This window comes from Nicotiana sylvestris, chromosome 1 (assembly GCF_000393655.2).
Source record: "Nicotiana sylvestris chromosome 1, ASM39365v2, whole genome shotgun sequence".
Taxonomy (NCBI): domain Eukaryota; kingdom Viridiplantae; phylum Streptophyta; class Magnoliopsida; order Solanales; family Solanaceae; genus Nicotiana; species Nicotiana sylvestris.
Genome location: NC_091057.1, coordinates 28,212,596 through 28,237,442, shown reverse-complemented (window position 1 = coordinate 28,237,442; position 24,847 = coordinate 28,212,596). Strand labels below are relative to the sequence as shown.

At 39.1% G+C, this 24,847-nt stretch overlaps 1 protein-coding gene across 1 annotated transcript; it reads left to right on the top strand.

Moving 5' to 3' along the window:
• The first annotated feature begins 5,715 nt into the window (after positions 1–5,715).
• Positions 5,716–11,822, top strand: LOC104247690 (plastid-lipid-associated protein 6, chloroplastic). The gene is made up of 4 exons (XM_009803768.2): positions 5,716–6,035; positions 9,254–9,490; positions 11,196–11,322; positions 11,436–11,822. Exons 1-4 carry the CDS (start codon positions 5,784–5,786, stop codon positions 11,648–11,650), a joined length of 831 nt encoding a protein of 276 aa, XP_009802070.1. The 5' UTR covers positions 5,716–5,783; the 3' UTR covers positions 11,651–11,822.
• Positions 11,823–24,847: the final 13,025 nt, after the last annotated feature.

Below are 24,847 nucleotides of genomic sequence, written 5' to 3'. Positions count from 1 at the left end.
TCCTATAGCAAGGCAGTCCAAACTTCCTTTTCCCTCTAGTTCTATTTCTACTAAGAAAGTGTTTGAATTAATTCATGTGGATATCTGGGGACCATACAATAGTGCTACATATGATGGTTTTAAATACTTCCTTACAATTGTTGATGACTTCAGTAGAGGCACATGGACCTACCTACTAACCAACAAATCCAATGCATTCACTATTCTAAGAGGTTTTATAGCTATGGTAGAAAGACAGTTTAACAGCAAGGTGAAAATCATAAGGTCGGATAATGCTTTTGAATTGGGAAGTGGTAAAATTCAATCAGAATTTTTTGAGTCACTATGTATTATTCCTCAAACCACTTGTGTGTCCACACCACAACAAAATGGAGTGGTGGAGAGAAAGTACAGGCATCTTTTAGAGACATCTAGAGCCTTGTTATACCAATCATATCTGCCTACATCATACTGGGGTGACTGCCTTCTTACAGCAACCTATTTGATCAACAAATTTCCTTCAAGTGTCTTAAAGCTTAAGACTCCTTATGAAGTTCTTTTTCAAGCAAGCCAAATTACTCTAACCTTAGATGCTTTGGGTGTTTATGTTTTACTTCTACTGTCTCAATCAAAGAACTAAGTTTGAACCAAGAGCTATACCTTGTGTGTTCTTAGGTTATCCTCATGGAAAGAAGGGTTACAAAGTGTTGAACCTCAAGAATTTGAAGCCTTTCATTTCTAGAGATGTTGTATTTCATGAAGAATTCTTTTCATTTGCTTCTATTAAGTCTAATTCTTCTTCTGAGATTTCTTTACCCACTGCTCCAGTTTCTGCAAGTCATCAGACTCCTGAACCTTTACCTTTTCCTACCAGACCTCACACTAAAGCCTCCAAAGAGGCTACTACATCATCAAGTGACTTCTGTTCTTCCCCCATTTATTCAAATCATCCTAGTTCACCTATTCCCTGTATCTCTCCTTCTAGTTTCTCTCCAGATTCTCCAGTAACATCTAATCAACCACATACATCTGCACCAGTTTTTTCTTCTTTGGATTCTGATTCTACGATGGATGTTCTTATTAGGAAGTCTACCCGACCACACACAACTCCATCTTATCTCAAATATTTTATCTGTAATGCACTCCAACTCACAGATGTTAGCAACTCTTGCTTTCTCACACCAGTTAAACCTACTTATATATCTTTCAGTGGACTATCTTCTACCAATCAACATATGCTAAACACATTGTCCAATATACAAGAACCTACTGACTATTTACAGGCAACACATCACCCAGGGTGGCAAGAAGCAATGAATAAAGAGATTGAGGCATTTGAACTTAATATGACTTGGGAAGTGGTTGAATTACCACCCGGGAGGAAAGCTTTACCATGCAAATGGGTGTATAATGTTAAACACCATTCAGATGGGAGTGTAGAAAGACTAAAGGCAAAATTGGTCATTAGAGGAGACATACAAAAAGAGGGAATAGACTTCAATGAAACTTTTTCACCGGTGGTGAAGATGACCACAATCAAATGCATACTAGCCACTGCCGTAAAGAAAGGATGGGGTCTATACCAGCTAGATGTGAATAACGCTTTCCTACATGGAGATCTAAATGAAGAAGTGTACATGAAATTCCCACCCAGAGTTGTACCTACTTTACCTACTCATGCATGCAAGCTAAAGAAATCAATTTATGGGCTACGACAAGCATCTCGTCAGTGGTATGCTAAACTTACAACTGCTTTGAATTTTAAGGGATTCACTCACTCATTCAACGACTATTCTTTGTTCTTTAAAAGGTCAAATTCTTCCATTTCTATAGTGGCTATCTACGTGGATGATATACTTTTGACAGGAAATGACACTACAGAACTACATGCTTTGAAAGAATTTCTCAATCAAGAGTTCAAAATTAAAGATCTCGGGGACTTACATTTTTTTCTAGGCATGGAAGTTGTCCGAGAAACAGATGGACTTCTCCTTTCTCAGCGCAAATTCACTTTAGACCTTCTCCGAGAATTTGACTCTCTGCACTTGTCACATGTTTCTTCTTCACTCGATTCGTCTACTCGTTTGTCTACTCACATAGGGGAACCAGTGAAGGATCCCACCTTGTATCGTCATCTCCTTGGCAAACTTAACTACCTCACTCACACCCGCCCAGACTTATCCTTCACTGTCCAGCACCTCAGTCAGTACATGCAGAACCCTCGACAACCACACCTAGATGCAGCACTCCGTGTTCTTCGCTATCTGCTCAAAGATCCTGGGCTAGGGCTTTTTATGTCTGCTTCCTCCTCCTTCAAGCTCCTAGCTTTTTGTGACTCCGATTGGGCCACCTGCCCGGATTCGAGGAAGTCGATCAGGGGCTTTTATATTTCCCTTGGTACCTCTCCGATCTCTTGGAAGTCCAAGAAGCAAACTTTCATCTCGCTTAGTTCCGCCGAAGCAGAATACAGATCTATGCGGCGAGTGGTTGTAGAGCTCACATGGTTGGTTCGTCTTTTTGAGGATTTGTCAATTCCTATCTCTCTTCCAGTCCCTCTTCACTCCGATAGCCAAGCAACAATTCACATAGCAAAAAACCTTGTTTTTCACGAACGGACGAAGCACGTTGAAATCGATTGTCATTTTGTACGCGACCAATACCTAGCTGGGCTGATTTCGTTAACCTCTGTTCGATCTTCTGCCCAGTTGGCAGATCTCTTCACCAAACCACTCGCCGGACCTCTTCATCGTGATCATTTGGGCAAGCTGGGTGTGTTATCTACCCCCTCCAGCTTGAAGGGGGGTGTTGGAGTCGATGGGTTTGAGACAGACAATTTGGTTTGAGGAATGTTTGGTATTTGGACATGAGGGTTTGATAATTTGGGCCTAATTGTGGTCTACACAATTGGGCCTGGTCACCCGGCCCACTTATGGGTCTGCCCTGTCCAGAATATAGTGTATAGCACATGCTACACTATATTTTAGTTATTTTTCCCATATCTTTTGTATTTAATTATTTGCTCCATCCTTGTATTTCTTTTATGTGCAACTTTATCCTAGCAAATAGGACATTGCCACTTGGCAATATTGAATGTTGCCCTAAAACATTCCTTCTGTATATAAGTTGGGATTGTACACTTAATAATATATTCATCAAATATACAAAGCAGAAATCTACAGTTCCTTTCAAAGAGCAGGGAGGCATGGAATCCGAGACAATGAAAGCATATGAACTCATCAGGACGATGCCTTGATTAAACTTCCAAATAAATTGATTACAATAGAAAATGCAAAGTATATAGTCATAAACTAAGTAAATAGCAACAGAAAGAATGGAGACGAGGAGACATAGCCACAGAGAGAAATATACAAGAGAGACCACGAGAGGGGAGTTTTCCAGATAACAATTCCCATAATCCATCTAGCTAATCCCTAATGATTTTAACCAATTTCTGATTGCACTTGTGGGGCATGGATCCTAAATTAATCTTTTTATAGGCCTTCTAGTCCTCTGGATTCTTCTTAGCCCAATAACTCTTCTCAGCCCAATATATTATTTGGGCTGATTCATAACATTTGGATATATGGAATTTTTACCTCCTATAGCAAATGTTGATACCTTATTTATTTTAAATAAATACCCTTTTAAAAAATTATATTCCATAGTTACCTTTTGCTTTTTATAGCCAAATATTTATTTATGGTTATCTCCTACCCTTAAGCCATAAAATATTCTTTGTATTATTTTTCTCTCTCATTCTTTTAGATTTTTCTCTATACCCTCTCTCTCATTAGGGTTGTTCACTAGAGTTTATTATATGAGTGCCCATATTTTCCAATCTCAATTCACCAACAATTTCATCGTTTCCCCTAACACTAAATTCCTCTGTCTCTATTTTTATCCGACCGACTACTCTGGATTCAACAAATCTGAATCTATTTTCTCAATCACTGCTAATCATTATGCCCTCTTGAGTAACTTAGCTTTCCTCACTGTTTTTGCTAGTGACGATGATGAGTCTAGTAAAGCAATTCGAAAAGAATATGTCATCAATGGTGAAGAAAATTAGGGTTTGTTCCGGAACAAAGACGACAGAGTTTTGGGCTGAGCAACTTGATTTTCTGTTAATATATTTCAAGGAATTTTAATGTATTTCATTGTCTTTTTTTTCATTGTAATTCAACGTATCTTGTTGTATTCCATGTATTTCATTGTATTCACTGTCTTTTTTTTCATTGTATTTCAATGTATCCCGCTGTATTCTATATATTTCATTGTATTCACTGTCTCGCTATATGCCATGAATGTATTCATATATTTTTTTAATTGATATAATTTATGTATTCAGATGTATTATATAATTTCTCTAAAGATTGCTATATTTTTGGGGTATTTTTCGGTTGGGAATCTCTTTTATAACTGAAAATACAAAATTTGTGTATTATAATTGAGTTTGTTGAGTTATATTAGGAGTCTATTATGTTAATTGATTCACTTTCTGTTTTAAAAATAGTCTAATCCCCTATTTTACGCCGTGAATACAGTCGAATACAATAATCTGTCCAGTTGTAATCCCATGTTTCACTCCATGAATACAATCGAATACACTCGAATACAACAACTGATTAGTTGGACTTCCCTAATTCACGCCTATTTTTGCTACTGTATTCATGAATACAATAGCTTAAATACATCAAATACTTCTTATAACCACAGAAAATGTACCTATAATCCGTAATATAACAAATGGTATCTATAGATGGCTAATTACTACTAAAAGATAGTGCTTTATGAAAATTTCCCTATATCTATCTTACAAAGTGTGTCAAGTTTAAGGGACTATCTAGGTATTTAGCCATTTCTTTTCATGAAACTTTCCGTCCCAAAGTTTTTTTTTCCCTCAAAAGAAAATAAAATTCCAGCAAAATCAATTAAAACCCCAAAAAGAAAAGAGAAAAAGAAAATATAAACGGGAGACTACAAGCATCTCCACATTTCATTGTGCCCACATTGCTACTGTATACTACGATGGGTCGTTTGGCTGGGAAATAAATTACCCAAGATTAATTATTTCGGGATTAGTTATTTCGAGATAAAATTCAAAAATAGTTAGATTTGTAATCGAAATTTAGCCACAATTTCTAAAGTAATCGAAATTTAGCCACTTTTCATGTAAAGATAAATGTGAACGAAAACGCTGTTCAAAATTTTGGAAAATATTCCAGCATAATATACTAAAAGTTCATATACATGTGCTCCAATCTCCAGTATATTATGCTAGAACTTTTCATGTGTTGGAGTTTCAACATAATATGCTAGAAGTTCATACACATGTCCACCCAATCTCCAGTACATTATGCTGGAACTTTTCGTGTTGAAGTAAAACAATGGCTGTTTTTTAATGACCTTACAAACGTTGGCTATTTTTCAATTACCAATCCGAAAACTCGCTAACCCATACTATTTTTACGTTATTCGGAGATTTTTATCCGATCTTTTTATAAGGATAAAAAAATACCATAATTTTGGAATAACTAATCTCGTGATTAATTACATTATGACTAAATATAAGATAAAACTATCTCAAATTTAATCCCAAAATTAATTATTATTATCCCTCGTACAAAAGAGCCCTACTAGTATCACAAGGCACGTATTAGACCACCAACGCTATGGGAAACTGGGTCCCACAGATATTGGATTCTACAGAAAACTAGACTATTGTTACCTACCACCAATCAAAGATCGCTCCTTTTTCTATTCACAAACCTTTCCAAATATTGAGCTGAAATTAAAGCTCAACAATGGCTTCTCTACTTCAGTACTCTACACTTCCTCTTTCTAATAATCATTGTTCATCTTCGTTACCATCTTTAACTTGTCATCTCTCAAAAAGAAGCAATAGAAATACTCAAAAATTATTAGAGAAAAAGAAGTATCATATCAAGAAAAGCTTAATTTGCCAGTCGGGTATTGATGAGCTCGCATTCATTGAGTTACCTGGTACTAAAGAAGCTAAAGCTGAACTTATTGGGTCTCTCAAACTCAAGTTATTGGTACTTAACAACTCTAATCTTCTAGACCCTTCTATTTCTTGATTTACTCTTTTTTGTTTTAACTTCCCTTTTTCATTTTCTTATATTGGATTTAATGGGTGTATATTAGATTGTTTGTCCTGATTTTTGGTAATTATCTTACTCTTTTGTGGTACATAGGCTAGACTATTTGCTCTATTGGTCCCCTTTTAGTCACTTTCATTTTCTCTTGCGGTACTATAGGATTTTATACCAGAAGATGAAAGTAGCTGAAATGAAGATGTTGAGGTGTATGTGTGGACATACCATGAAAGATAAGATTAGGAACGAAGTTATTAGGGACAAGATGGGAGTGACATCTGTGGAAGACAAGTTGTGGGAGTCGAGACTGCAATGATTTGGGCATGTGAAGAGGACAGACATTGATGCCCCGGTCAGTAGGTGTGAGAGGTTGACCATGGCGGGCTTGAGGAAGGGTAGGCCAAAGAAGTATCGGGGAGAGGTGATTAGGCATGGCATGTCGGTGAGCGATAGAAAGGTGTGGAGGTCGAGGATTAAGGTGGTGGGTTGACAGGTAGTTGTGAGTTTCTCCTAGGTTTACCGTAGTACTAGTAATATTCTTGTATTCTTTTATTCCTATTTCTTTATTACTTCATTACCTTATTATATTATTGTTATTATTGCTTGTTGCTTTATATTTACTGTTTCTTAAGCCGAGAGTCTATCGGAAACAACCTTTCTGCCTTTATAGGGTAGGAGTAAGGCTGCGTACACATTACCCTCCCCAAACCCCACGTATAGGATTAAGCTGGGTTTATTGTTGTTGTTGTTGTTGTACATAGGATTTTATAACATCTGTGTAATTTAACCCATTATAGCAGTTTGTTTACCATTCTAGGTATCAATTAATGGTGATTAAACATAGTTACCTTTATTTAAGTAAAAAATGGTGCATATAAGTTAAACTCTTCTAAACATTAATTTCTTCCGAGGGTCTACCGGAAACAACCTCTCTGCCTTTTTAAAGGTAGGGGTAAGGTTTGCGTACGCACTTGATACTACCCTTCCCAGACCCACTTGTGGAATTACACTGTGTTTGTTGTTGTTGTTGAACTCCGCCCATGTTAGTTTGTTAAAATATAGCCGATCCCAAAAAAGAGCTGAGTAATATTGTGGTAGATTGACAGGTATATAGAAATAGTCAGTCGTTAGCCTAAATTCGAGGGTAGTGTGTGCACATAGCTGACCCCAATAGTTTGGGGTTGAGTAGTTGGCTTGAATTGAATTTCTTGGCTAGATATCTGTTTTTCTTTTCTGGCATGTCTGTTATATGAGTGTATTGATATGCAAGTGATACTCAACTTGTTTGTTACCACCTAAACAACTCGAATCACCGAGGAATTAAATGTGATGAGGTAAATGATAGATCAAGGCTAAATCTACCTCTATTGCTGCCCTCTGAATTCATACATAAAAGCTGAAACTTAGTTTGTGATTCAGAATTTGGAATTTGACCACATGACATATTTTGCATTCTAGTAGACTCGCACCTTTCGCTTTTCCTTCAAAGATACTGAGGACGGATTGAATGCGTTAATTCCTTGCACAAACATTACCTTTTAATTGAAGTGCCTTGAAGAGACATGCTTAATACCTGAGAATTGAGATGAGGTCATATAAAAGACGTGTAGAAATTGGGTTTCTCGTAACCTGCATCCATATCTATTTTTCTATTTGACAACAATTTCTTTCTAGTTGACCTTTCTTCTTGATCTGGATGAATTAGGAGACTAGAGAGTATTATGGTTGCAGAGACATCTGTTGTAACAGTGACAACATGATATGATCATCAGCACTATTATGACAGATACCTCTCCTTACTGAAGAGATATTTGTCAATGGTGCTGATGACCGTACATCCAATGTTGGTAGATTGCTGTATACAGGAGAAGCAGATAACTTTTAGGTGAAGGTTTGGACATGTTTAGGCAAAAAAGAACCATAAATTAGTGTCTTTTTGCAACTGAATGAGGATCCAAGTGATTACCGATGCTTGAGTTTGAGAATCAGAGAATACATTGTGCCAGTAAATTCTTTGAGCACAAAAATTAAAGGAAGAGTACAAATGAAGAAGAAACTCCAAATCGACAATTTTTTCTCCAAACATAAAGAGGAAATGAATATGCATATGCTTTAATAATTGAAGGTGTTGAGACATGATATATCAGTATGTGTTTCCTAAATGAATTTTTTTTATCAACATAGTTTTACTAATGTACATGAGTATTAGTCACTCTACGAAATGCTGAAGGTTTAGCCTTAGTTGAGGGTCGTTAGTTGTAACCATGTAGGAAGAGTATGGGAGTGCTAGGTGCAGCATGTCGAGTGCTAACTAAGTAGTTGATTTACTGGCAAACATGGAACATGCAAATGGGGAGGAACTAATGCTGCTCAATCAAGTCCCAGAGGAGGCTAATGAATCAATTAGGAATGATCATTCAGGTGGGATTACTGTTATTAACTCTGTCCCGTTGGACCACCCATGCAACAACAATAACATCTACTACTAAGCCTCAAACCCAAACAACTACTATATTAATCCTCATTGACCATGTTTCTCCATTTAAATTATCCAGCACCATCCTTGCAATTAAACTAAAAGTAATAATTATAGAAGTTACTGCCTATTGTACAACCATTGTACCATTGAAGGATCTGTTTAGACTTTGAGGGAGAGAGACTGAGATGAATGGAGAGCTGATATGGTTTCGAATATTAGAACGTATTTTGTTCTACTTTATTTGGATCTTGGATTGGCATGATTACAGCAATCACTACTGGAATGGCAATGTCTAAGGACAAATAAAAGATGTGGATTTTGCTAGAAAATCCTATTATCCCCCTTCAATTGCCAATCAACTAGCTTTACATGCTAAGAATGTCATGGTTTAGCACATCTAAGTACAATGGAATGATTGTTGATCTGGTGTCAAAGATGTATGCACCTGATGTTGCCGTCACTATGAGCTTATGCCTATCTCTATGATGTAGCACTTTCTTAGCTAGGTCCAATATTTGGCTGAACCGTAATCATGAAAGTATAACTGTCCCTGCGAGGAATTGCGAGTATTTTCCATCTCTTCATACTGTTTGAAGTTTTTTCCTCTTTTCCATGGAAGTTAATCTTTTTAATTACAGCAAGTCAGGTTCCTCTTGACAAATGTGTTGGTCACTTGCAGAGTGCTGTTTCTGGGCTAAACAGAGGTCTTGCTGCGAGCGAAGAAGACCTAAAGAAGGCGGATGCTGCTGCCAAGGAGCTAGAATCCTGTGCAGGAGCTGTAGATCTCTCAGCTGATCTCGATAAACTTCAAGGGAGGTGGAAATTGATATACAGCAGTGCATTCTCAGGTCGCACTCTTGGAGGAAGTCGTCCTGGACCCCCCACCGGAAGACTTCTTCCCATTACTCTTGGTCAGGTAAACTAAAAAAGAAGGATCCCTTTCATTTTGTCATTTCCACGCATCTGTCTGTCTTCAGTTACAAACATGCATACAGTGGTTAACCATGAATTAAAGAGAACAAAAGGAGGTCGTGCAACATTTATTATAGGCGAAATACATAAACCGTCCCTTTAAGTTGTCCACAACGACCAAACAAACACCTCAATTGAACCCTTTATCATTTAGACACTTCAAGTGACTGTTAAGTAAATCAAATAGACACCCGAGTACAGTAGAGCAAATACGTGAGTTACACTTGCCCATGATGTGTCAAATGAACCAATCAGTGAACGACACGTGTAATTTATAATTAAAACTTAACACTTATAATTAACAAAAAAAAGAAAACAACTAATTAAACACAGATCTTTCCATTAGACCCCTTCCCCTTCCCACCTTCTTCTCCAACATGCCCTATACTCAAAATTTATCCATCCATACTTGAAATTAAAATTTAAATCTTTCCATAAAACTAATACAAATATGAAACAAAAGAGAATAGCCAAAGCAGAGAATCCACTATGGAATCATTGACCGACCTCGCCGGAAAAAGCTCATCTCTTTCACCGGAAAATTGACCTCCAAGCAAAGCCGAAAGAAACGATTCTACTAGAATGTTCAGTCTTCTTTCTCCGTCATTTTCTTGGTCACGAATTTGGGCTTATTTCACTTTTGTTTCTCTAATTTATTATTTTGGTGTAAAATTATCGGCCGATTCAAATAATTGGTTGTTGTTTGTGTGTTTCTGTTGGAATGAAGGTATTGTTAGATGAAAGAAGGTGTTTATCTAGTGGAGATTTGGTGGTTTTTCGCAGCTATTGTTGCTGCAATTTTGCTGCTTTTTTCGGCTAGCTGGGGATTAGTTTTGGCTCGACGGATATAGGTGAAGCTCTGGAGGTTATGGGCAGTAAGTTTTTTGATGAAAGGTGACATGTTTTAGTGATTTAAGGTGGCTTAGTTGGAGCTTTAGTGGCTGATTTTCATGGAAGCTATGGTGGTTTCATGGTGGGTTGCACTTGAAAGAAGCAGAGAGGCTAAGCTTAGGTATTTCATGTTTTTTCTTTAAAAAAAAAAATAGGCTGTAAAAATGTATCACGCGCTCAAAATTTGGTTAGCAATCACGCATATGCCACATCAGCGACATGTGTTTACTTGATCTGAGTAATAGAAACTTGAAGTGTCTAAATGATAAAGGTGTCAATTGAGGTGTTTGTTTGGTTGTTGTGGACAACTTAAAGGGGCCGTTTATGTATTTCGCCATGTTATGAAGAGAGAACAGAGACTGGCATTATATTCTGAGGTGGATAAAGTTAGTGATTTCGGAGTACAAGTGCACCCACTATGTCATTATAATGAGTTCAGACTTAAGTGTAAATATATTTCTTAAAAGAATTTTCAACTCTCTCACTCTACATGCGCGCGTGTGTGTGGCACGAACCAAGAACCTCAACAAGATCAGCCCTTGATTATATTCTGGATGAGAAGTTGCGTTCTTGGAGTCCTCATATCCAAGATTTGCTTTCGAACATTTCACGCTAGTTTTTCTGTTGCAGTTATAAGGATCATTATATCCATTACTTTTAGCTTACTGCAGAGCAATGTAGAGTGTTCTAATTACTGCATATGTCAAGCTTAATTTATTGATACACCATCGCATAACATACTGATTTGGTTTGATCAGGTATTTCAAAGAATTGATGTACTAAGCAAGGATTTTGACAACATAGTGGAGCTTGAATTAGGTGCTCCTTGGCCTTTACCACCTGCTGAGTTGACTGCCACTTTAGCCCACAAATTTGAACTGATAGGTTGGTTCTGTGTATTCTCATAGTCTTTTGGACCAACAACATTTCTTTGGTATTATTGCTTCCCTTATTGCAGTTTCCTGATTCATGTCATGTTTATATATTTCCACAAATAGGATCATCCACGATTAAGATTACATTCGAGAAAACTACAGTGAAGACAACCGGAAACTTATCACAGCTCCCACCATTTGAGGTGCCTCGGATACCAGATCAACTCAGGCCACCATCTAATACAGGAAGTGGTGAGTTTGAAGTTACCTATATTGATTCTGATACACGCGTAACAAGGGGAGACAGAGGAGAGCTTAGAGTTTTCGTTATCTCATAAGATGGGCTGCAATAGATATAGTTTTCCTACAATATTTTGTTGCTACAATTTCATGTACAATATATCAAATGTATAGATATGCTCAACATTATTCTGCTGGTCCATATCTAGCAAAGTTGTAATGTTACTGCAAATTTGAATCTGTATACAGTAAACTCGATTTTGCGACTAATAGATGGTGCAAGAAATTTAGCAGTGTTATCTCTAGGATACACGAGATTAAAGAAAGGCAGCCGGACTACATGTCGATGTTGTAGCCTTACCTTACATTTCAAGAAGAGGTTGTTTCCGTAAGTTGAGCTCGTGCTCAGAGGGCGATAACTTTTACTGTTGTACCAAGGCAATAATAATCAACAGAAAAATATGGAATAGTAAAAGGTATCATGCCAAGATTTTGATACGGGAAAAAGAGAATTCACTCTGTTGAAGATGAATACAGTATTTCACTGTAATGAAAATAAAATACAATTGACTAATTATTCAACAATTGTGTAGTGAATGGAACTGTCAATAATCTTATCCAAGAGAGAGATGTGGTATTTGGTAACTTGTTATGGCATGCTAACCATAGAACGTGTAATTTTATTTAAGCCCGTTTGGACATAAGAAATTTTTTCCTTTTTTAAAAAAAAAATTTCACTTTTTTTTGAAATCATTGTTTGTTTATAAAATTTTCAATTTTGACTTGAAGATCCATTTTGGAATTTTGCAAAAATTTGAAAAGCTTCAAATAGCTGTTTTTCAAAATTTTCACTTAGATCACTCATAAAACTTCTAAAACAACCCAATATTATATCCATGTCCAAACACAACTCTAATTTTCAAATACCATATTCACTTTGATTTTTTTTTTCACTTTTTCTTGAAATTTTACAATTCTTATGTCCAAACGCCCACTAAGAGTCTGCAATCCAACTAAGGCATTTGTTATTAACATCATTTCTGGTTAGAGAGAATGATGGTAATTAATTAAATCTAATTCGTTGTATAGTTGTTCCATTAAAAAATGCACGTGTACAAATTAGTCAACTTCTAATTTTTTTTTTAGATTGTTAATATGGCTATTTTTGCCGCTCACATACCTCTAAGAAAGTGAGCACATGTTCAAAGGTGTATTTATTCGCTTTTGAAATAGTTTAAGGAGTAATAAAATCTCCGTACATGTCGAATGTGCAACTGAAAATCCGGCTTAAACCTAAGAAAGTACTTGGGCTTTTCCCATAGAATAATAAGGAGCTCATTATTGTAAAATATATGGATGTGTCATTTGTCACATGTATCATCTTAATTCTAGAGCAATTAGAAAACATGTGTAATGATTCATGAATCAAAGTGAGACTTGCCCATTATTTATATGTGACGCTACACATTTCTAATTTTGTCGTTTTGGTTAAAAGAAAATAGATTTCAGTGATATGACATCTCAAAATCTTTGGAAGTTCTATATAAGAGATGGAGAAGCATGTAATTATCTTCACTTTTTTTCTTTCTTTCTGTTGTGTGGATCATTTAGCAATGTTTTGAAGTTCTTATAAAAAACTTCATTAGAGGACCATAACTTTCTCTTTGCCAGTGTTACTCTTATGTAATGCAAAAAAAAAAAAAAAAAACTTTCAAATACTTTATTTAACAACTTCAACTAAATATTATCTAAAAGAATACTAAACCTTAACTAAAGAAGGCATAAAATGTAAGTTATTTGAAAAAAAAGTACTCCTATCTCCTGATTTATTAATTTCCCAGTGTACCTTTCTTTACGGGAGGATAAATGTTGTAACATTGTGGCTGTTTATTACTTCACACTCTCTTTATTTCAGGTGAAATTAAAATTTTTCCGTTTTATGTTTCACCTAAGGGTGTTTAACGGGTGGGCCGGGCCGAGTTGGGTAGAAAAAATTAGTAACCGTACGGGTTGGGGTCTGGGCCGGTTACGGGTTGGGGCTTACCGGGTTCGGGTTCATCCGGATAAAAAATGAACCGTACGGGTTACGGGTACAAGGAGCCGGGCCGGATTAGTGTATTTTTTTTTTGTATTTTGTATTTTGTATATCTATTGTAAGTTATATTAATATAAAGTAAAAATATAAAGAATACAATGAAGATGAGAAAAAATTGCACTTATAAATTGCAAGTGCTACATTTATTTCAAAATTCAAACTTACAAATTTGCATTTAACAAGTAAATTAACGAAAAAGAGTAAAATTAAATTTTCATGCATAATAATACTTCAAATTAATCTAGCAAACTAAAACATTAAGCATAAATACGTCTAATAATTTTAAAATAACACAAATTGTCTCAAATCAACTTAAATACGAATTTCTGGAGGACGCTCAAGACAACTCTTCATATGTCTCCTTAAACTGCATGCGCCACACTTTGGACGGAGATTTAAGACTAGACCACAGTTCTTGCACTTTACTTTCTGAACTTCTTCATTTTCTTCTACTACCTCAAAGTGTTCCCAAACATATGAGCGCACTCTAGAAGTACGGGGCATGATTTAACTTGAATTGAGAAATGAGAAATGAGTGAAAAAATGAAGAAGAAGGAGGGGGGGGGGTATTTATAGTTTTACAAAGGGTTAAATTTATAATTACAAAAAGTGTTAATTTTTAAAAAAAACCCAAAAAGGGCTAATTGTACAAATCAGCCGTTGGGCAACGACTCCTTGGCAGGTGACCGTTGCCAACGGTAGGCCCAAATAAGCCAATAAATAATAAAAATAAAAAAATAAAAAAAGAAACTAGCCTTTAACCGATCTGGGCCAGTCCGGTCCGGGCAGGTTTAACCGGTTCTACAATATTTCTGTTGACCGAGTCTGACCGGTCCGGGTAACCGGTTAAAAATAGGTGAATGGACCAACCCCCTTACCCCTTTAATCCAGCCCCACCCGACCCCCTTGTACCCGTTTGGGCCGGTTCCAGTTTTAACCGGTCTGGGCCGGTCCGGTTACGGTTAAACCCGACCCGTTAGACACCCTTAGTTTCACCTACTGTCTATGTTAAAAGAGCCTCAAAATATTTTAAAGCAGGTCGCATTTAAATGACCCAAATCCCACACCCACTTGTCAAAAATCAATTTCAAATCAGAACTCTAACCGGTTGCGAATTTACGGGTGAAATTGAAAAATAGCCAGATTTACAAGTAGTAATTGAAAAATAGCTACAATTTCAAAAGGAATTTAAATTTTGTCACTTATCAGTTATCATGTAAAGATAAATCTGAACGAAAATACTATTCAAAATTCGGAAAAATATTCCAGCATAATATACTGGAGTTCGATTTTTTTTACATGTGAACTTCCAGCATAATATGCTGGAAGTTCATACACAAGTGCACCAATCTCTATTATATGTGCTGAAACTTTCCGTGTTGCAGTAAAATAGTGGCTATCTTTCAATGACTTTGCAAATGTTGGCTATTTTTCAATTACCATTCTAAAAACTGGCTAACCCGTGCTATTTTCACCAAATTTAGAGCATAAGCCACAGGTTTACGGAATTGAGTAACTTTATCTTAGACCTTATATACTACTATATATTAAGAAATTCATAATATTTATAAATATTATCGCGATAAAAACCTATAAAATTCAAATTCTGAATCCGCCTCTAGCTCTCCTAGTTTAGAAAACTCATGTGCACAAAGCATCCTTTTTTAAAATCAAAAGAAATATTTGATCTACACCTCAATTAAGTTAGATGAAATTGATTATATAAATCTTATGTATTTGTTCAGCTTTATTATTTACTAAACTATTCCTCATTAATTTAATGCATGTATAAATACAACCTTCTTTCTCCTTTTCCCTTTTTTTTTCTCTACCGTCTTTTCTCCTTCTCCTCTTCATCTTTGTGTAAAACTTAAAATCGAAAGACACAAAAGAGAAAAATAAAAAATTGAGAATTTTTCATAAAACACTGTCTTTTAGTGGTAATTAACTATCTATAGATACCATTTGCTATATTACAGATTGTAGATACGTTTTCTGTTGTTATAATGTGACGACCCGACTGGTAGTCTTAAGAATTAATGCCCGATCCCCTATTAACTGCTTTTCCCAAGTTTATTTCTGCTATTTTGATTTGTCGGGATGTTTGATTTTGAGTTTCGGAGAGTTTTGGGACACTTAGTCCCTAAATGAGAGCTTAAGTGTTGGAAAGCTGGCCATAGTCGGAACAGTGTGAAGACGGCTTCAGAATGGAAATCCGATGGTTCCGTTAACTTCGCTAGGTGATTTCGAGCTTAGGGGCGTGTTCGGATTGTGTTTTGGAGGTCCGTAGCTAATTTAGGCTTGAAATGCGGAAAGTTGAATTTTTGAAGTTTCCGGTCCGATAGAGAGATTTTGATCCGAGGGTCGGAATGGAATTCTGAAAGTTGGAGTAGCTCCGTAGTGTTGAATGTGATGTGTGTGCAAAATTTTAGGTCATTCGGACGATGTTTGATAGACTTTTTGATCGAAAGCGTATGTGAGAATTTTGGAGTTTTTAGGCTTGAATGGATGATTAATTCGAGGTTTCGAGGTTGTTTTAGGTGTTTTAAGGATTGGTACAAGTTTGGATAGTGGTTTGTGACTTGTTGGTGCCCTTGGTTGAGGTCCCGGAGGCCTCGGGATGAATTCGGATGATTGACGGAAAGATTTTTGGAGTTAGAGTTGCAGCTTCAGCTGCTGGTTCTGTCATAACCGCACCTGTGGTTTGGGTTCCGCAAGTGTGGTGCCGCAGAAGCGGCTCAGAGGTCGCAAAAGCGGTTTGAGGCAAAGAGGGAGTCGACTGCAGATGCGGTCAGGTAACCGCAGAAGCGGCCCCGCATTTGCGGTAGGGTAGTTGCAGGTGTGGAAAGTCCCTCTTTAATGAAATGTCGCAGGTGCGACCTTGGCTCCGCAAAAGTGGGACTGCATCTGGGCTGCAAATGCGGAAATTGCTGGGCAGAACATATAAATTCTTGCCTTCGCGAAATTTAGCCATTTTCAACTTTTTCAAAACTGGAAGAAGCTTGGGGAGCACTTTTCAAGAGGGATTTTCAGAGGAGTCCATTGGGGTAAGGTCTTTGGTCCTTAAACTCGTTATTAGAATGACTCTTATCAATTTAAGCATGAAAAATTTAGGAAAATCAGTGGTAATTGGGGGGTTAGGGTTTGTATAATTGGAGACCTTTGAGTGATGATTTGAGGGACAAATTGAGGTCAGATTTTGGTACTTTTGATATTACTGAACTCGTGAGAGTGAGAGGGTTCTAGAAATATAAATTTTATCCGATTCCGAGATGTGGTCCCGAGGGGCATTTTGGTCATTTTACTTAATTTCGCGTATGAGCTTAGAATTTAATTGTAGAATCAGTTACTTGAAGTGTTATTTACATTATGAAATTGAATTGAATAGATTTGGGCCATTTGTAGTCGATTACTCGTGGCAAGAGCGTGATTTCAGATTGATTTTTGAGCGGGTTCGAGGTAAGTGGCTTGTCTAACCTTGTGTGGGGGACTTTTCCCTTAGGATTGATATATTTGGTAATTGAAATGCCTTGTACGTGAGGTGACGAGTGCGTACTTGTGCTAATTGTTGGAAAGCCGGTTTTCTTTAAGTAATTACTACTATGTTTCCTTTCCTATTTCTATTACTTGCACTATTAAGCCTATTGTTAACTTAGGAAAACATGTCTAAGTGATTTAATTGCTTTACTTGCTCAACCTGCCTTACCTGAATTCTGTGCAGCATGCTAGGCTAGAATCACTTGTTGCCTAAATATGAAATTTTGCCATTTCTGTGTATTTTCTTGTTGCTGCCATGTATTTATTTTGGGACTACGGATGTGGGATTCCGGTAGCTCCCCCTTGTCTGTTTATTTTGGGACTACGTATGTGGGATTCCTGTAGATCCCCCTACACAGTTATATGGAACTATGGGAATGCACCCGATAGATTCTCCCAGTACTGGGTATTTACATTTGGGACTACAGAACGGGATTCTGGTAGATCCCCGCGCATTATGAGTTGGACTACGGGACGGGATCCCGGGAGATACATTGGATATGTACATATGGGACTATAGGACGATATCCTAGGAGATCCCCGATTGTTATTATTGGTGCTAAGCTGTATTTTCTTTCCGTGTTTACCTTGTTTCTATATATTTGTTGCTGTCCTGTACATCATGTGTTATTTTACTGTTATAATTATTTATACGGTTATGTTCTATACTGTTGATCTTTATATTTTATTCAACCTCAGTAGGGCCCTGGCCTTCCTTGTCATTACCCGATCGAGGTTAGGCTTGGCACTTACTAAGTACCGCTGTGGTGTACTCATGCCCTTTCTGTGCATGTTTTTCATGTGCAGATCCAGGTACCGCTACTCAGGCCTACCATCCTTGAGGGAGGCGACTGCTCTAGAGACTTTGAGATACATCTGCCATGTCCGCAGACCGAGGAGTCCCTTTCTATTCTAGCTGTTAAACATTGCCCTTTTGTATTTTTCTTTCTTGTTAGATATTCTGGAGTTAGACTATTAGATATTCCAAAGGCTTGTGTTTCCGTGAGTTTTCGGGTTTTGGGATATTGCATTAGATTCTGAGAAGTTGTGTTGTATATGCCAAGCGACATTTTAAATATTTTTTTATTCGGTTATTTTTTGGCTTTTGATTATTTCTTCCGCAAATTTCATTTATTTTTCCGCATTTGTTAGGCTTACCTAGTCGTAGAGATTAGGTGCCGTCATGATGGTTCACGGAGGGCAAACTGGGGTCGTGACAAGTTGATATCAGAGCTCTAGGTTCATAGGAGTCATGGATCACAAGCCGGTTTATTAGAGTCTCACTGATCGGTACAGAGACATCTGTACTTATCTATGAGAGGCTATGTAACTGTTAGGAAAATTCCACTTTATTTGATTTCTTTGTCGTGCGATATTTTGACATCACAATTCTAAACTTCTGTCTTCTATTCTCTCACGGATGGTGAGGACACGTACTACTCGAGATGATCAGGCACCCGCGCCCCCTACTGCAGCCGTCAGAGGCCAGGGCCGGGGTAGAGGCCGAGGACGCGCACGCGGTGCAGCTAGAGCACCTACGCGAGCTGCCGCCGAGGTACCACCAGCAGTCCCAGTCGGAGTCCAGGCACCTGACACGCCTACTGCCACTGCTACTCCAGCTCTTCAGGAGACTCTGGCACAGTTCATGAGCATGTACACTACTCTAGCTCAGGCAGGGTTGCTTCCCCTTGCTGCAGCCACATCTCAGGCTGGGGGAGGAGTACAGACCCCCCCGACCGCACTCCTGAGCAGTGAGTGCATGCTAAGCAGGTCTCTGAGATTATTCCTATACCGCCTGCAGTGCCCGAGGACAGGCCATCGACTTCCGAGGAGGAGCAGCTGAGGCTTGAGAGGTTTAATAGGTACAAGCCACCTGTATCAACGGTCTAGCATCGGAAGATGCTTTGGGATTTCTAGATGAGAGTTACTGCATTCTCCGTACCATGGGTATATCAGGATCGAACGGGGTTTCCTTCACTACCTTCCAGCTTCGAGGAACCGCCTATGAGTGGTGGCACACCTATGAGTTAGACAGTCCGGATGAGGCTACTTCGCTGACTTGGACTCAGTTTTCAGATCTGTTCCTGAGAGAGTATGTCTCTCAGAGCCTCAGAGACATATGGCGCACAGAGTTTGAGCATTTGCGCCAGGGTACTATGACTGTCTCAGAGTATGCTGTCCGTTACACCAGTTTGGCTAGGCATGCACTAGCCTTAGTTTCTACTGTTCGTGAGGGGGTTTGCCGATTTATTGAGGGCCTTATTCCCAGTATCAGGTCTAGCATGGCTCGTGAGTTGGAGATGGATATTTCTTATTAGCAGGTGGTGAGAATTGCTAGGAGGATTGAGGGTATGCATGCTAGGGAGAGAGAGGAGAGGGAGGCCAAGAGGTCTCGAGAGTCGGGCCATTTCTCTGGTGCCCGTGCCCCAGCAGCAGGTCATCATGGTAGGTGTTATATGATTCGCCATGTTCATTAAGCTCTTCCAGCAGCCAGTGGTATTCCAGCTCCTCCTAGACCTCAGGAGCCTTATTAGGCACCTCCGGTATCTAGCGCGCCTCCTGCGTGGGGTGCTTTTAGAGGTCAGACCAGCAGACCTGACCCAAGCCAGTCACAACCACCACATCCTCCCAGAGCTTGTTTTGAGTGTGGTGACACCCGTCATATGGTGAGGGATTGCCCCAGACTGGGGGGGGGGGGTTGTGCACCTCCACAGTCTTCTCAGCCACAGCATGCCCCACAGAGTTCTCAGGCTATGGTTACAACTCCAGTTGCTACCCCACTTGCTCAGCCAGCTAGAGGTTGAGGTCGGGGAGGTAGAGGTTGCCCTAAAGGGGGAGTCCAGGCCAGATACTATGCCCTTCTTTCCCATACCGAGGTTGTTGCCTCTGATTCTATCATCACAGGTATTATACTGGTTTGTCATAGAGATACATCGGTTCTATTCGATCCAGGCTCCACTTATTCTTATGTGTCTTCTTATTTTGCTCCACATTTGGGTGTATCTCGGGATTCTTTGAGTTCCCTTGTTTATGTTTCCACTCTTGTGGGAGATTCTCTTGTGGTGGACCGTATCTATCGGTCGTATTTGGTTGCTCTTAGTGGTTTTGAGTCCAGAGCCGATCTATTGTTGCTCAGTATGGTAGATTTTGACATTATCTTGGGCATGGACTGGTTGTCACCCCATTATGCTATTCTTGATTGTCACTCCAAAACCGTGACGCTGGCTATGCCAGGTGTACCGCGTGTTGAGTGGAGGGGTACTTTAGATCACACTCCTAGTAGAGTTATTTCTTTTCTTAAAGCTCAGCGTATGGTTGAGAAGGGGTGTGGCGCGTATTTAGCTTATGTGAGAGATATCAGTATTGATACCCCTTCAGTAGATTCAGTTCCAGTAGTACGAGATTTTCCTGATGTGTTCCAGTAGACCTTCCGGGCATGCCGCCTGATAGAGATATTGATTTTGGCATTGATCTGTTACCGGGCACTCAACCCATTTCTATTTCTCCGTATCATATGGCTCCTCCTAAGTTGAAGGAGTTGAAGGATCAGTCACAAGAATTGCTTGACAAGGGTTTTATTCGGCCTAGTGTATCACCTTGGGGTGCTCCTGTCTTGTTTGTGAAGAAAAAATATGGTTCTATGCGTATATGTATTGATTATCGCCAGTTAAACAAGGTTACAATGAAGAACCGTTATCCTTTGCCTCGTATTGATGATCTGTTTGACCAGTTTCAGGGTGCACTAGTGTTTTCAGATTGATTTGCGGTCAGGTTACCATTAGTTGAAGATTCGGGAGCCAGATATCTCGAAGACTAGTTTCAGGACTTGGTGTGGTCATTACGAGTTCCTTGTTATGTCATTTGGACTGACCAATGCCCCAGCAGCCTTTATGCATTTGATGCACAGTATGTTCCGGCCGTATCTCGACTCGTTTGTCATTGTCTTTATTGATGATATTCTGGTGTATTCCCAGAGTCGGGAAGATCATGAGCAACACCTGAGGAATGTGCTTCAGACTCTGAGAGAGAAGAAGTTATATTCTAAGTTCACGAAATGTGAGTTTTGGTTGGATTTAGTGGCATTCTTAGGCCATATAGTGTCGAGTGAGGGTATTCAGGTGGATCCGAAGAAGATAGAGGCCGTGCAGAGTTGGCAGACCATCCTCAGCTACCGAGATCTGTAGTTTCCTTGGATTGGCGGGCAACTACCGTCATTTTGTTGAGGGGTTTTCATCGATTGCAGCCCCTATGACCAGACTGACCTAGAAGGGTGCTCCGTTCCAGTGGACAGATGAGTATGAGGCGAGCTTTCAGAAGCTCAAGACAACTTTGACTACAACCCCAAATTTGATATTGCCTATAGGTTCAGGGTCTTATATGGTCTATTGTGATGCTTCGAGGATTGGACTCAGAGCGGTGTTGATGCAAGACGGTAGGGTAGTTACCTACGTGTCCAGACAGTTGAAGATACATGAGAAGAACTACCCTGTTCACGACCTTGAGTTAGCTGCCATTGTTCACGCCCTGAAGATTTGGCGCCATTATTTAAACGGGGTTCCCTGTGAGATTTATACTGACCATCGAAGCTTGCAGCACCTGTTCAAGCAAAAGGATCTAAATTTGCGCCAGAGGGGGTGGTTAGAGTTACTGAAGGACTATGATATCACTATTCTGTATCACCCGGGCAAGGCCAATATGGTGGCCGATGCTTTGAGTCACCGGGCGAAGAGTTTGGGGAGTTTGGCTTATTTACCAGCATCAGAGAGGCCTATGGCAATGGATGTTCAGGCCTTAGCGAACCAGTTTGTGAGATTGGATCTTTCGGAGCCCAGTCAGGTTCTAGCTTGCGTGATTTCCGGTCTTCCTTATTTGATCGTATCAGGGAGCGACAGTATGATGACCCTCATTTGCTTGTCCTTAAGGATAAGGTTCAGCATGGTGATGCCAGAGATGTGACTATTGGTGATGATGGGGTATTGAGGATGCAGAGTCGTATTTGTATACCCAATGTTGATGGGCTTCGAGAGTTGATTCTAGAGGAGGCCCATAGATTGCGGTATTCCATTCATCCGAGTGCCGCGAGGATGTATCAGGATTTGAGGTAGCACTACTGGTGGAGGCGAATGAAGAAGGATATAGTTAGATTTGTAGCTCAGTGCCTCAACTGTGAGAAGGTGAAGTATGAGCACTAGAGGCCGGGTGGGTTGCTTCAGCAGATAGAGATTCTGGAGTGGAAGTGGGAGCGGATCACCATGGACTTTGTAGTTGGGCTCCCATGGACTTTGAGAAAGTTCGATGCTATTTGGGTGATTGTGGATCGGCTTACCAAGTCCGCTTATTTCATTCCTGTGTGTACTACTTATTCTTCGGAGCGGTTGGCAGAGTTTTATATCTGGGAGATTGTTCGTCTGCATGGTATTCCAGTGTCCATCATCTCATATAGAGGTACTCATTTCACATCACGGTTCTAGAGGGATGTTCAACATGAGTCCGGTACTCGGGTGGAGTTGAGTACAACATTTCACCCTCAGACAGATAGATAGTCCAAGTGCACTATTTAGATTCTTGAGGATATGCTCTGTGCATGCGTGATTGAGTTTGGAGGGTCTTGGGATCAGTTCTTGCCATTGGCGGAGTTTTCTTACAACAACAGCTATCAGTCCAACATATAGATGGCACCGTATAACGCTTTATATGGGAGACGGTGTAGATCCCCGGTGGGTTGGTTTGAGCCGGTGAGGCTAGATTGTTGGCACAAACTTGGTTCAGGATGCTTTGAAGAAGGTTAAGGTGATTCAGGATAGACTCCGTACATCCCAGTCCAGAAGAGTTATGCGGACCGGAAGGTTCGTGATGTTTCCTATATGGTTGGAGAGCGGGTTCTGCTTCGGGTTTCGCCTATGAAGGGCATTATGAGATTTGGGAAGTAAGGAAAGTTGAGTCCGAGATTTATTGGCCCTTTTGAGATATTGAGGCGTGTTGGGGAGGTTTCTTATGAGCTTGCCTTACCTCCCAGATTGGAAGGGGTTCATCCTGTGTTCCATGTTTCGATGCTCCGGAGGTATCACGGTGATCCGTCGCACGTGTTGGATTTCAGTCCAGTCCAGTTGGACAAGGATCTATCTTATGTTAAGGAGCTAGTGGCAATATTGGACAGGCAGGTTAAAAAGCTGAGGTCAAAGAATATTGCATCAGTAAAGGTTTAGCGGCGGGACCAGCCGGTCGAGGAGGCGACCTGGGAGACCAAGCAGGATATGTGCATCCATTACCCTCATCTTTTTACTACTTCAGGTATATCTTTATGCTCGTTCGAGGGCGAATGAATGTTTAAGTGTAGGAGGATGTGACGACCCGGCCGGTCGTCTTAAGAATTAACGGCCCGATCCCCTATATGAATACAATTAAATGCATAGAATACAACGGGATACATTGAATTACAATGAAAAAAAATGAATACAATAAAATACATGAAAATACAACGTGATACGTTGAAAATACATTGAAATATATTAATAGAAAATCAAGTTGCTCAGCCCCAAACTCTGTCGTCTTTGTTCAAGAACAAACCCTAATTTCTGGCGAATCCACCGTCGAGCAAAAACCTCGCGAATGAAGACAAATCATTCTTGAATGAAAGCAGGAACAACATCATTGGACGAGAAGAAAAAGAGTGTACATGTAAAGATGAAGAAACTGAGGCGACTTGTGATCCCTTGAATGTTGTCTTTAGGATGCAGAAACATAGTGACCATCATAATTCCAATAGCTGTTAGCACGACGAGCCTAGAGAGGAATAGTTTAGGGGTGGATAGTATGAGATAGGGGAAGTTCTCTGTGGAGAGAACTAGCATATCGTTTTCGAGTCCATGCCGTGATGTGAGCATCGTGTTTTCAGGAATTGGTGGAAGAGAATGGCATGTATCAAAGTAGAGAAAGAAAGAAAATAGTGTAACTGAATAGCGTATTTAGTGGATTAGGGGTAGGAGGTAACCAAAATTAGATATTTTGCTATAAACATTAAAAGGTATCTATAGAATATAATTTTTTTAAATGATATTTATTTAAAATAAATAAGGTGTTAACCTTTGCTATAGGAGGTAAAAATTGTAAAAATTGCAGGGGGCCCCTTTTTTAACTTGTAGCCGCTTTGTTTTTCTGTTTGCACCCGTACACATTTTTTTAAAAGCCTTTTAAAAAGACTATTTTGCCCTTCTTTATTAAAAGACTACTTTCTCTCCAAGTATACGTTAGTCCTCTACTGTCTCTGTCTTTCTCTCCCGTTATTCGCATATTTTGATTTGTTCTTCTCTGAAATTAAACGATTTTCATCGTTGTTTTTGATTTTTCAACTGCTAGTCGTCGTTGTTCCCACATTACGATTTAATCACAGGTACATTGCATTAACTTTCTGGGTTTTATTTTAGTATTAATTTTTACGATTTAATTTCTGGTTTTAGTTTTGATAGTCAAGTATTTATGATAAAATGGTTTCTTAGGGTTTAGTTTGATAAGTGCATTAGTTTTACTTTTACGATTGTGTTTTTAGGTTTTTTGAACGAGTATTTGTGTTGTTGATGAAAATTCTATAAATTCTTCAGTGATTAGACGTCAAAATTTTTAAAATTTTGAGAGTTAAATAGATGATACTATTAAAGTGTGAAGT

Excerpts from the sequence above, each read along its gene's own strand:
- LOC104247690 (XM_009803768.2), top strand. The coding sequence starts at position 5,784 with ATGGCTTCTCTACTTCAGTACTCTACACTTCCTCTTTCTAATAATCAT. Across the intron at positions 9,491-11,195 it reads TTCCCATTACTCTTGGTCAG|GTATTTCAAAGAATTGATGT; the intron begins GTAAACTAAAAA and ends TGGTTTGATCAG. Across the intron at positions 11,323-11,435 it reads CCACAAATTTGAACTGATAG|GATCATCCACGATTAAGATT; the intron begins GTTGGTTCTGTG and ends TTCCACAAATAG.